The 14,281-nt window shown below is 34.2% G+C and overlaps 1 protein-coding gene across 7 annotated transcripts in view; it reads left to right on the top strand.

Moving 5' to 3' along the window:
* SYNE1 (spectrin repeat containing nuclear envelope protein 1) overlaps positions 1 to 14,281 on the top strand; it is a 287,050-nt gene that overhangs the window by 75,223 nt on the left and 197,546 nt on the right. For all 7 annotated transcript variants that reach the window (XM_061988999.1, XM_061989000.1, XM_061988996.1 and 4 more), the window contains 8 exons: positions 394 to 498; positions 1,280 to 1,417; positions 2,566 to 2,730; positions 5,698 to 5,810; positions 6,337 to 6,505; positions 9,656 to 9,752; positions 11,347 to 11,549; positions 12,987 to 13,151. In XM_061988999.1, coding sequence (XP_061844983.1) covers positions 394 to 498; positions 1,280 to 1,417; positions 2,566 to 2,730; positions 5,698 to 5,810; positions 6,337 to 6,505; positions 9,656 to 9,752; positions 11,347 to 11,549; positions 12,987 to 13,151 — 1,155 coding nt within the window. The remainder of the gene's footprint in view (positions 1 to 393; positions 499 to 1,279; positions 1,418 to 2,565; positions 2,731 to 5,697; positions 5,811 to 6,336; positions 6,506 to 9,655; positions 9,753 to 11,346; positions 11,550 to 12,986; positions 13,152 to 14,281) is intronic.

Raw genomic sequence — 14,281 nt, 5'->3', positions numbered from 1 at the left:
ATGATACAATCCTCTTCTGTCTCAGCTAAATTAACTTTTGCTGAAAATTTACTCTGCAAATATGTGGAAGACTAAAATTAATTGTTGAGGTATATTTAAAGGACTTTGTGTTAATTTAGCATTAGATGTGAACAGCTAGGAGTGTCTGAGGCTGAAGTATCCCAAATGATAATACTCATGTGTAGGTGCCGAGTTCTCCTCTTCTGCTTGGGTAGTGCTTTTCAGTTAGATTGTATGAAGTACTGAGAGAATTAAGCCCAGATGTTGCATTAACTTTCACTACAACTTGACTTGCTAGAGAGATATTAATTTCTGGACTGTATCTGACACCTCTATTAATAGGCTGCAATGCATTTTTTTGTGTGTTTGTGTGGTTATGCTTGATCAAAGAAGGAAGACAGACTGATGCTGAGAGACCTAAAAGTGTGGGCAGAACAATTTGAAAGAGACTTAGCCCGGGCACAGGTGGCAGAAACAAGCTTACAGGAGAAATATCAGGTAAGCAGTCGGTAAAGTTTTGTATGATAAAATATGATCATCATCATTATATGTAACATGCACTGCAGTATTTTTTGCAATCTTTATATATGCAAGTCAAAAGACTATCGTTTAAAGAAGTAAGGACACAAACTGGCTTGCCTTTTATTGGTGGAGGAATTATAATGTCAGCTCCAGCTTTGCTACGTGGAACAGTGCACAGATGGTTTGCCTAACACAGAGCTTTTTCTAGCAGCGTGAAGGACTGTCCTAGTTAGAAGTGAGCATGTGTCTGTACAGTCCTTCCAGATCCTACGTGATATAGCTCAGAAGAGAGTTATGACTGAAGCCTGGATGAGGTGACAGGTGGGAAGGACAGGGCTTAGAGCTTAATTTTTTATCCTTCTCTCAAAGGTTAATATCTACATTGGAAATATAGATTTTGGCCTAACTTTTCACTTGAAACTGGGCTGATACCTAAAAGCAGCCACTGTGTGTTCCAAGTTTAATCCATCTGCTAGTTCATCTGATCATTATTCCCTTTTATGTAGGGTTCAGGAATCTTCTCACCGAAAGGAAATACAAAAGTCCTATCTGTACTTCCCTGGAGGAATCTACAATCTATTAAAACTTTAATAAACTTCATTTCAGTGTAAATATACAAGTTTACCGATACTCCTCTTTGGGAAGGGTTGGGATTTCTATCAGTATAAAATTGTCATAGGTTGTAATAATCTATAGATGTTGAAGAATTTAATTCTTTGACTCAATACTAGGTTGATTTGGTTTTCTCTTTGTGCAGTCATTTAAGAATTTCAGAGTACAATATGAGGTAAAAAGGAAACAAATCGAACTTGTAACTCAGTCATTCAGGAAAGATGGTAAATTATCACTTGATCAAGCTATGGTGAAGCAAGCATGGGACAGAGTTTCTTCCAGGGTAAGTTGAAAAATATTCTGCTAAATGTTTTTTATTAAATGAAGGGTGAGAATTTAAAAGCATTGAGACACCTGCCTGTTGTTGATTTTATTAAGCATGAGGAATGTAAAAAAACCCAACTTTCTAGCATTGTTTAATTATTTTCCTTTTGTTTCAAGAACATTTAGTACACTATAATCTTTACTACTGCTAAAAAGACTGAGTATGAACTTTAAGCAAAGAACTATTTTCTGAGGTTTCCCTTTGTTTAAAATTGTGTTAACAGTGTTTAGTTAAGTTCAAAACATTGTTGATAAAAAGATAAGTATGCACAATGTTCCTTTGAAAGGTAATGTTTTTTGTGTAAATTTCTAGTTATCTGAGAATTTTAATACAGCATTTAAAAATATAATTAAATATATTTTTATATCATATTGAATATCGATAAATGAGGCTTTAATGCTATTTTTTACCTGGTTGCAATAGTGATAGTAATACTATTTATGTGGTCATTTTGAAATAACAGAATGAAAAATCCTAAGCAAGTTATATTGTTTGTTCCAAATACAAAGTTATTAAATCATTATTATTCAGAATATATTAATGATTTTTTTAAAAATTAATGTATTTAACAAGAGACTCTGTTTAAAAATGTCCTGGAGTTTTGTCGTATTTTGCATTATTTTTTCACTCCCATAACTGGGATGGCAAATTAGACATGGTATTCACACCTCCACAGTCCTTTGGAAGTCGTTTGCAGTTTACACATAGAAAATATGTTCAAAGTAGAGGTAAAAAGATTCCATACAAGAGCAGGAAATAAATGACAATGGGTGGAAGAAGGTCTTGCATTGCTTGCTGTGACCTATTAACTGATGAAATTCCGATCTTTAGCTTATCAGTTGTTCCAGTTTATATGTGATCAGTTCTGTAACTCAGTTATCATTCTGGAAGGGAAATGCATGAATCAACAAATCTTTATAGAGATCTTTTTGCTTCTGAGAATACTATAATCAGAACTAATGTAAAGTAGTATACCTAGTTTTACGTCTCAAACATACTCTATTGTGTGGGGATTTGGTCTTGCAGTATAAAGTCTGATTTTTTCTGAACATACTTGTTTGTTTAATTAAGCAAGGAAGAAAGTTCAATGCTCTTTTGTTTCCTAGCTACTTGATTGGCACATATACCTAGATAAATCTCTTCCTGGACCTTTGGGTACCATTGGTGCTTGGCTGTATAGGGCAGAGACTGCTCTGAGGGAAGAAGTGATTGTTCAGCAAGCTCATGAGGAAACAGCAAATACAATACACCGGAAGCTTGAACAACATAAGGTAGGTACACGTGCATTCATTCTGTCCATTATACTTCATTGTTTCCAAAGCTGTGACTCATACTATAGAAAGAAAGACTATAATTTCACGTTTCTGGGGGTGGTGTCATCTTGATGGTAGCTAAAGCTAGGGGTCATTTAGTGATGAGTTTAACTGTGATATCCATATATCGTACAAGTAATATTAAAAATGTCTTTGAAATGTTCCTGCTTCTTCTATCTGAAAGATGTTTGGTATGAATATTTCATTTGTTCCCCTGTTCTAGCATTTCTGTTGGGTAAAATTCTGTAGGGAATTTATAAGTTGAGTACTTTTTTCAAATAATATGAACTGACTAGGTGAAACAAGAAAGAGAGAAAATTTATGAAGTGTGCTGATAGTCAGTGCAGGTAAAATGCTCTGAGGGAAAAATAGAGTGAATTTTCAGTGTTGTGATAACAAATCGTGTGAAAATTCCACTCTGCTGTGGTAAACAGGCAACTTTGCCAGATGAATTTGTATAATTTTACCATTATTCTTTGCTGAGTCCAAGATCTCATTTCAAATCAAAACTATGAGGTTTTTCTTCATGTTTACATTAGATATATGTGAGGAGAAATATAGACAGAAATTGTTGGTGAAATGATAAAAGAAACTGAACCAGTAAATATGGTAGAGAAAGGAAGAAAATGGTGGAGAGAAAGACTACACTTGTGGCAGTAAGGCTGTATTGGTTTATATTGCTTCTTTCCTGTATCACTACTGTTTTAAAACTTGATCCCAACTTTGTTGATTTTGTGTTTAGTATATGAGAGAGGTTTTTTATTAAAGAGTAATGCCATATAATGAACAACTGAGAAGTTTCATAATCATCTTGGAATACCTGTGATAGGCGATGGTACTTTATCTGGAAGATCAGTTCAATCTTCTGATTACTCTTTATTTGAACAGTGTCAGAATTTAACCCAACCATATTAAATATTAAAATCTATGAGGTAGATATTGTATTCTTTCAATGTATAGTCTCTTGTAATGCTAAATTTTGTTATCTGTCTTGTTACATCAAATGTTTCAAGATTCATAAGATTTCACATTTGTTTAAAATGGCAAGTTGAACACTTCTGTGGTTTTATAGTGTGGCCACTAAAGGCCTCATTTGGATACATTCATAAGAAATACAAAAGAGTGTGTCCTAAACTGTGTTTTCTTAACATCAAAAATACTGTGGTGAGGGATTTCTATGGCAACAAATAAACTTTGATTTAGGTTAGTCTGTGCCAGGGATGTTTTCCCATGGGAGTAGGATGGGAAAGGCTTCAAGAGAAGCATGTGTAATTGTATCTGTTCCTGGAGTTTGTTTTGTTACTCAGATTTGCATTGATGTGCAAATGTGTTATTGGATAGTACCAGAAATGCATTAGTGTATTTTTTTCAGTCCTCACTTCCTAGGAACTTGTTAAGGCTTGTTTGTTGTGGCTTTGTTAGATAACATCATCACTTTCTCTATGTCTTTGTCCCATCTATCAATGGGTTATTTTAGTGAACTTTAGAGCTTATTTAAATAATCTTTCATGGAATTAAGCAAGCCTTTAAGTTCATTTTAGTTAGTATTGCGACAGAGATCCAGAAATTTAGCACAATGTCTACAGCTGTTGAGTGTCATTTTGCAGAGCAGGATTTCACATCATGAGAACGCTATATAGTTTTCATGGGCTTTGAGTTGATGTAGGGTGAAGCCACTGAGATTTAGTTTTATTTACTAATTCATGTTATAGGCATCCCTTTTTGTCTGTCAGGGCCTCAAGTCTTTATGTGACAGTATGTTAGTCACAGGATACCCTCACTGGAGTTTCCACCGTGGTAAATTCACTGCATCACTTGAATCTGCGAAAGCCTTGTTAATTTCTCTTCATGATGAGGTGTTGTTTGAAGTGGAAAACTATGAAAATATAGGTGGATTGATGGGGATGATGTTGTAATTGGAGAGCTGAGACTGAGATTTACCATTAATTTCTGCTGTGCAAACACTGGATGTTGACTGGGGAGACACTCTTCCTCAGCACATAGGAATGAGTAGATATCTGATCAATGCACAAGCCTGCATTTGTTTGCTCAGGTGAGAAAGGGAAACCTTTGTATGATTTCCTTTGCTAATAGGCTTTGAAGCAATTTGTGCCAGGAACTGTCTGTATCCTGTAAAATATCCATTGTTCTGTGTCCTCTCAGCCACTGGGGTCTTGACGTGTTATTGTCACGGTATGTCTTCAAAGACTACTGCCAGTCATTCATTTTAATATGTAATCTCCAGGAAGCCGTTTGAAGCGGTGTTGCTTAGTTACAGCTGAAATATTCTCTGCTGTAAGGGCTTTGCTGGTACAATTCTTTCACAGGAATACAGGTCGGGTACCACATTCTGCATTCATTCGTGTAATACAGGGAGAGCGATCATGGAATTTTTTGATGCTGACAGAGTGAAAAGTTCACTAAATATTGACTGTGTACTTACATAAGGAGCTGTGGATCTTCTGCTTCTATGTAGTGGATTAGATTAGTTGCTGAAAATCTGAATCTAGAATTAATATAAGGTTAGTATCTGTTATAAAGATGTAAAGAGTAAATTTAGCAAGATTATGCTGTTATGATATTAGAGTATTCACAGACTGCATTTCAGGAATTATTGAATACAATTAAGAGTTCTTGTTTTGTTAAACCTTTGCAGTATATCCTCTGTTTTAAAATCTTCCATACTTGTTAGATACAGCTTTAGCAGAGCATCTTATAAGGGGGTTCCCTATGTAAATATTCAGGTTTATGTAAATGCTTTTGTGGAATGTATAACCTTGCATGCAAATATGAGAGCATGATTGAATAGTTAACTGTATTGAGTCATCAGTGCAGGCTTAAAATTGTGCTTATTAGTTAGATAGCCTACTGTGAGCCTTCTCTCTCTTTCTTCCCCCCTCCCCCCCACCCCCCCCATCAAATCAGGATCTGCTGAAAAACATAGATGGTCACAAAAAGGCATTCCATGAGATCCACAGGGCCAGGTCTGTTAACGGAGTGCCTGTTCCACCTGACCAATTAGAGGATATGGCAGAGAGGTAAGGCTTTCAATCTGAAATGAAAATGTTCTGTGAATTAAAGGGTATGTGTTTGCTTTTTAATCTGTTCATGTAGAAATCACTGTCTAATTATGTTTTTCAATGCAAGCATGAAAAACCTCCTAGGATATATGTATAAATATAGCAAAAAGCCTGATGCTTTAAAGAGTGATGAGAATTAAAATAAGGATTTTGGAAGGGAATACTTTTTTACATTCATCCTGTTATTACTTGTCCCTGGAAGGAATGTTATGTAACAACAGCCAGAATGCATGTCAAAAAAGAGAAATGACTTTGCAAAACTTAGTAACAGATGTAAACTTATGGTTTCTATGAATAAGCAGAAATGTGATTAATTTACTATTCAGGAGCAGTCAGCAAAATTATCATCATGCATAATTAAATGTTTGTAGAGTCTGAATTACATGAAAGATTAGAAAAATATGTGAACTGTAACTAGAGCTTTCAGTCTGTCCTGCAAAATTGAATATTCCTGCATTTTACTACAATGTGGTTCATTTTATAGGTTTAATTTTGTTGTATCTTCATCTGAGCTCCATCTGTTGAAGATGGAGTTTCTGGAACTGAAGTACCGTCTACTGTCACTCTTGGTCCTTGCAGAGTCAAAGTTAAAATCATGGATTATCAAATATGGAAGGCGAGAGTCGGTAGAACTACTTCTTCAAAATTATATTGTAAGTTGAGGTTGTCTTCTTTTTATAAATATTTTTAAATATTCGTATTTAAGATTACTAGAAATGAGTAAAAGAACAGAAACAAAAATGACACTTGCCAGTCACCAACTATATGACTGCTTATCTGTGGAATATCTTTTCAAAAGTGAATCATGTCTTCCCCATAGTGGAACTTCAGCTAAAAGGCTAAAAATGAAAATTATTCTCTTTGCACTATATCTTCAAAACCAGAAATAATGTCCCAGCTGCTGTCTGACCATCAGCTTACCAAGCGTATCAGGAGGTTCCAAGTCCTAGATTTTTACTTACCTCAGATAGCAATTCCAAATTTTCTTTTATAATTGCATAGATGCACTTTATAGTGACTATCCACAGATTACATGTAGACGTAGAGGAGGCTTCTGGCATGTAGTCTTTCACAGTGCTACTGTTTTATTTTCTTAAAAATCCAAAAGTTATGCTACCTCTGTATACTTTTTCAATATACTGTACTGATAGAGGGGTTCTTTAATTCTGTTAAGGAATGTTTTTACCTCTGCTCGTTAGTCTATTGAACCTTATTTCTATTCTTGAAAGAGATTGCTCCAGCTTGACATCATCCACATATTTATGTTAAGAAACTGAGGCTAGTGTCTTACAAATGCTGATTTATATGTTCTCTCAGTCTTAAGCTTATCTTGTTAAATCCACACTTGTAGTGCCAAGTGCCCACTAAAAGGTTACTATTGCTGCACTTCTACATTAGGATGTGAGGAATTCTTTCAAAAACAGGGCTGGGCTTTTTTCCTCTCTCTAATAAGTGTGAGAAATATTGCACAGGAAAATTCAGAATTTGACTTTTGGATTATTTTTAATTTATATCACTTTCTTCTTTTTGCTTTAAAATGAACATTGTAATGAATTTGTATATTATTTTGTGATTGCATCAATTATTCTTGTACTTCAGACCACTAATGCTAAGGTGATCATTAGGGGAAAGAAAATGCTTCTTTTCACCGTTTATGAAACTGCATCTTATGCAAATGAGGAAACTGGGAAAAAATAAATAGAACTCAATTTCATTCCTGATGGCCTTGACATCTCTCTCCTTCCAGGTGTCCAGCCTTGTAAAGAAACTTCATTTGCTGTGGCTCATCTGGGAGAAATTTTCTGGGACTGAGAGCCAAGTGTTACTCTTCCAGTCTGACGTAGGAAAGCTGTAGTCAGTACCTTATAGTCAGTGATTATATTAGCAGGAGATAAAAATATAAGTTTGTTTGTCTGCCAAAGCAGACTGAACAATGTCAGCATTCTAGGAACATGCGTAGTTAGGATTTGGATATATGCCTGGAAAATATTTATGAATTATAGCTTAAAAAGAAAAGTGATGGTTGTTACTTTGTCCCATCTTTTCATCTGTCATATATCAGAAGTAAAGGTCAACACAAATTGTACACTATCAACCTGAAGAATATACTGTACTGAAATCTCAGCTGTATTGGAGTAGTTATCCAAGAATTTTAACCCATGGAACTGTATCTTGACATTGCTATATTAGCCCATGTTTAGCACCATATGCTATATGGAATTGGGAAAAGTTACATATTTTCTTTGAGATTGGGTCAGATGGGAGACAATATTAACCAGTAAAATATCTATATCTAGTTTTTAAAAATATTTCCAATTGCTCTTCAGACCACTATTATATAAGTAGTTTGATACTGTATTTTACTTTCTCATATGAAATCTTGTGGATTTGGGTTCAAGATAAAATGTTTACAGATATGGGTTTGGCAAAAGTGAAAGTCAGGAGTTTGTCACATAATTCATGGTAAAGCATGTTGTTCTTTATACACGCCAGATATTTTTTTAACAGTAGAGCAGAGAAAAGTTCTGATTCTCCTTGAATTTCAATTTCCTTGGTTATAAACATATTTATATGTTACATACTAGATTAACTAGTGATTTGACGTAGCAACTATAAAATATTTTAAATTAAAAGATTGAGGTATATATGGATTGGCAGATTACAATTTTAAACTGTTTTTCATACTATACAATGTGGGTTGGATACATGAAATCTGATTCTCCTCTTCAAAGTACGTTGAACTTCAATGTCATTTGAAATCCAGTTTTACCAAAATCACACTAGTACACATAGAATTTTGTATATTCTGATATTTCAAAGCTTGCATAGACATATGTGAGATGTACCTGCCTTAATTTTGAAGATCTGTAACTGAAGGGGCATGGGACGTAGTATAAGTTAGGAAACCATTCCAAAATTGTAGATAAGTACATTAGGTAAGGTAATATAAGTGCCTTGTTAAAAAGCAGGGAGTTTTTAACAGTGCTGTTGCGAGACATAATATGCTTTCATAATATAGAGATAATTGTATGTCACATTCAAAGAAAGGAGCATTTCTGAAAGATGTGAAAAAAAGTCAGTGTCATTTGCCGTAATGGGCAGAGAGTATAACTTTGTGACCAAAATATTTAGAGATAAGTTATTCATTGCACTATGAGACATTACAAAGCTAAAACTTCACTCTCAAAGCAAAAGCTCTGTGTCATACTTTGGTAAAGCATCATCTCTATGCAGTGTTTCCTTAATCTAAGTTTTACCTATTTCAGTGAGATAAAGAAAAATAGAAGGATAAGTCAAATGTTGTCCATCTCTTAAATTGAAACCTACCTTCCTGCAGAGGCTTAATATGGGAACGATTTTTAAAGTTTAACTCAATTTTATTTTCTGTGATGACGTGCATGGATGAAATTTTCTCTTTTATTAAAAATTATTCCATTTAGATTTCAGTGTAAAACAATTTCTATTAAATAACTTTTAAGTTAAATGCTCGATAATTGAACATTCCAAGTATCATGTCCTAGTGAGTTTCAGCAAGTCAGCAACCAGCAGACTAAGAATATATGAAATAATCTTTCCATATCCACAGTAAATAATGTGTATTTGTAGAGAGATTCTGCTGTACCATTAATTTGAAAAAGTGTGAATTAGAATTGTGGTTATTTAAGTATTATTTCATAATGAGGACAAAAAAGGGTGGAGGAATAATTAAGTTAAAAGTTATCATCACTGTCCTTATGTAATTGAATGGAAAATATCATTATTCTTAATATCTATCTATGTTGTGTTTTTTGTTGTCTTTTCAGTCTGTTATTGAAAACAGTAAGTTCTTTGAGAAGTATGAAGTTACTTACCAGATCTTGAAAAGAGCAGCTGAAATGTATGCCAAAGCAAATGGCTCAGGTAAATGCTCATTTCTTTCATCATTGGGACACCATTTTAATCTCTTTTTAGAGGATACTATGTTCTGCAGGGGGGTTGGACTAGATGATCTCTAAAGGTCCCTTCCAATCCCTACCATTCTGTGATTCTAGGATTATCTCCTAATATTTTTCTTCCGTGCAGCAGAGCTGTACAGCAGCTGCAGTTCACCAGAGAGGCTACAGACTCTTGTAGTAATTTCGCATATTCTCTACCATGATGCTCTCTGATACAAAGCAGCATGCCCTCCCGCTGTTAAGATTTCTCGATCTGCAGAAGAGTGTGGTCATATTCAGACTTCCCAATGGCAACTTCTGCCACGATCCATGCTAACTTCTGAATTGTTTCAGTATTGTTAATTTGGACTAAAAGCATCACGAAGGCAAAATTAGGAGTAGGGAACATCATGCTCTACTGTCTGGAAATACTCACTGAGTTGGCTTCATGTACTGGAAAAAGACAAATAGAGTTGGGCTCAGTATTGTAGAAAAAAACATGTCCCTTGATTGATTGAAGATTCTTCATTAACTGTGAAAATCAGTAAGATGATCCCAAATGAGGTGTGAGATATATAAGAAAAACATGTAGTTGATTCCACAGGTGTCTCCTGTAATCCCGGGGCACTGCTGAGTTCAGTGAGAATGCATAAGGGCAATATTTGACCTAGTTAGTTAAAGACATGAGATCACCTTAATATCTGCTCAGGAGATAACGCAATAATGTCTGTGGAGGATTGCTGCAGCTACTGAAGTGGTTAGCAGATGCAGAGAGAAAATTAATATCTTTTTTATTGTTGTGAAATTTAAGTTGATGATGGTGACACTCAAATTTTAAGAAATCTTTTTTTTTTATAAAGTATTCTTAAAAATAATAAAATTAAGAGATTTATCTAGTGTTATTAAAAAAAATCCAAGAACAAATTATTTTCTAAAGGACAGCTACTCACTTATATGATTTCAGAGTGTGCAGTGCAAATTAGAGGACACCATAGCTAAAAAATGTTTTTTACATTATCAGTATTGTCCATGTTTTATGAAGTCTCAGGATTTGCCTGGGTCCCTATTCTTCTGGGTTTTGTTTGTTTGTTTTTTCTTCTGGAATGAGGACACACTTGTTCCTTTATTGCCATGGGGAAAATACTTAAAATTAAATGGCAGTTTGATTTTAAAGTTAGTGGATGGAAGATTAGAATTTCATTCAGTCATTTTCAATGCAGACACAAAATGTGTTTGTACTTTATGCATCTGTATTATTTTCTGCTTTTTTAAGGAAATTTTCTGTCTTTATTTCTTTTATTACAGATTAGAACTGAATTCCACACTGAATATGCATTGTGTCTGTTTTAATATAGCACTCATTTTATGTACTTTACTTAGTATTTAATTCACAAGTTTAATTTCACAGTCATAATTTTGAACTGAAATTGAGCTGTGAACTGAGTGAACATCTATAACAGCCTACTGAAATAGAAGTTTTGGTGAAATACATTTTCCTTATGAGAAGAATAAACATAACAAAATTGGGGTTTACAAAGTACTAGTGAGATGAAATAATCAATGTCTTACCTGTGTCTCAGTGGAAGAAGTTGAGAATGTGATGAAATTCATGAATGACACAACAGCACAATGGAGGAACCTTTCGGTAGAGGTGAGAAGTGTAAGAAGCATGTTGGAAGAAGTCATTGCTAACTGGGACAGATATAGCAGCACTGTAGCAGGTCTACAAGCTTGGCTGGAAGATGCTGAAAAAATGCTGAATCAGCCTGAACATTCTAAAAAGGTAGGCACTAATGTATCTGCCTCTTTTGTAAATTGTGAAACATAGGAGGTCTTTTTGCATTTGCTTAGATTGTTTTTCAAAATGTCATACAAGAGGCAGAGATTTTTTTTCACTTTCTGGCATACTGTCTATATTCATTTTAGGTGTTTCAATGTTTGCACATATACTGGGTACAGGCATGTGAATATAAACATGCAATGAAAGAAAGCATCATCTGTGTTAACATGGTTAGGGGCATCTTTGACATGAATGTAGGGCAGCAGTATTGCTCAGAGATAAGAACATTTATGGTTCACGCAAAGGCAAATACAGCACCTAAGACCAAAATGTATAGTCATGTGAAGCATACAAATACAAAGAAAATTACTTTTTCCACTGATTTTTCTGACATAGATGACAGATATCAATATTAGTTGCTTTCACAAGAAAACGTTATTGATGTGTGTTGTTGTTTCATGGGTACATAATTAATCCATTTTACTGTTATTTTCAAAATCTTTTGGACAATTCCTTTTGGGGACTTGCAGTCATAAGATAGTTTTGCTGGCTGTTTTTCCTATTCTAATATTAGAGTACCAGAGCAGTAAGGTTTATGTTTGTGAAACTAATAATGTCCCAGATTGACTTCAGTAATGCTGCATTTTACAAGTGCTACATTTTCACCCAATCCCAACATAGGAGCCATACGGCTTCTAAAACCAAGTATGATTTTCCTAGACTGTAAGTTGTCAAACTGACGTCAGGTCAGGAATAAGCATTCCACGTTGCATGAAAGAACGGTGTAATTTTTAGTAAAAAGGGTTTTTTTAAAAATATTTAAGTATTTTAAAGTTATAAAAGGTTTTTAATTTAAATTTATGTAAAAGAATGGAGTACACTGAGAGTTAAAATTTTATTGCTATTATGACTGAGTACAAAGCGTGACCTCTGCTGTTCAAGTTGATCTTAGCTCCTTGTGTATGTTTTAAGTAATTTGGCAGTTTAAAATGAAATATTCTTATATCCATATACTCAATTGCTCTGAAGTAAGAGGAAGCAGTGATAAAGAATCAGTCATCTCAGGTCTTCTGGGATGCCAGACTCTATGGCCCAGGTTACTATCAGACCATACTGTTTTAAAACAAGACAGGAATTAGATGAGGCTTAACTGTTTTCAGTTATGGAACTTGCTCTCAAACAGGAGCTCCATTAGTCTAACTGAATCTTCTCACTGGAGTAAAATGAGCTGTAAACTGGTGGTATTTTTTAATTCCATATGTTAGGTTCACAAACATTAAAATTCAGTTATAGTATTTTTTTTATATGAAGAGTTTCAGAGGGTAATTGTTCAAAGTGTTTTATCAAGCCATTAGCTGGTGATTAAATTTATGGTTCAATGATTTAAGATAAAGACTAATTCAAAAGGTTTCAGAAAGATGTTTTCTTTTTCTTCTTTAGGATTTCTTCCGACACTTACCTCATTGGATCCAACAGCACACAGCCATGAATGATGCTGGCAATTTTCTGATTGAAACATGTGATGAGACTATTTCTAGAGACCTTAAACAGCAGCTTTTATTACTAAATGGAAGATGGAGAGAATTGTTTATGCAAGTAAAACAGGTATGTGCTTTTGAGGTTGTTAATTTTAAATATTACTTTGCCATTTCCACACAAGCAAGATTTTCCCCACTAATAGGACTACAGGGCAACTTACTAAAGTGCCTAAATGTTCATCATTATTTAAATTAGAAATGAATCCCCAAAAGCAGTTTATTTTCTTGGGACTTTTCCTTTATTTAACTTTCTGTTGTATGCCTTTTTATTTTTGGACATTATCAACTAGTATATACTGTAATTTGACTTTATGGTTTCCTGTCTTGATACAATGAATATTATTTATGCATATCCTCTACTGTTCTTCAAAGAAAATTATTGGATTTAAGTAGCTCTTGTTCTTACAAAAGCTGTGTACAACTAAACAGTGAAAAAGATGAATGTTTTCACTGTTCTTTAATGAAAGCAGAATTTGATTAATGTATTGCACCCATAAAAGGGTATAGTGCAAGGTAATTTAATGTTTCCCCCAAAACTGGTCAGATGTTACTTGTGTATCTTGTGTACAAAGAAGCACTGATAGGAGATGAAAAATTTGTATTTGCTCTTTAAAAAGCAAAGAGATGATGTGAGCTAAATTACGCAGAAGTATTTCACACCTCTTAAACCCATTAGAAAATATCTTTAATATGTATATAACGTTTTTCATTTTGAGTAATTTTTAGTAGTAGTTGCCTATTTGAAGATGGTGAATCTGTTTTCTTTACTGACCTGATTATTTCCATTGCAGTCAAGTGGGAAAGCAAATGATTGCCCCTTTTATACTGTTAACTTTTCAAAACTGATAACTAGAATGTTCTTAAGCTTTATTTGCTGATGATATTGAGGGTGATTCACCGTGGAAACAGCAATGCCAAGGATGTAAATGTCACTTCCCCTAGTTCTGTAGCTATTTTCATTGCTGGCTGTATATTTTTTTCCTCATAGGCTTTTCACCATTTCTATCATAACAACTCTTTCGACTTTCTAAGACCTATGATTCCTCTTCCTCCAGCCAGGTGTTCATTTATTGAAATTTCCCTTATCTTTCTCCTTTTCTAGGTTTTTTATGTTCTGTCCTCCTATCTGAATTTTCAAAATTGATACCATAGGTAATGAGAAATTAAGTTGATGATCCACATGATATTCAAGTCTTC

This window comes from Colius striatus, chromosome 2 (assembly GCF_028858725.1).
Source record: "Colius striatus isolate bColStr4 chromosome 2, bColStr4.1.hap1, whole genome shotgun sequence".
NCBI lineage: Eukaryota > Metazoa > Chordata > Aves > Coliiformes > Coliidae > Colius > Colius striatus.
The sequence above is the reverse complement of the archived record's forward strand: the minus strand, read 5'-3'. Positions and strand labels throughout refer to the sequence as shown.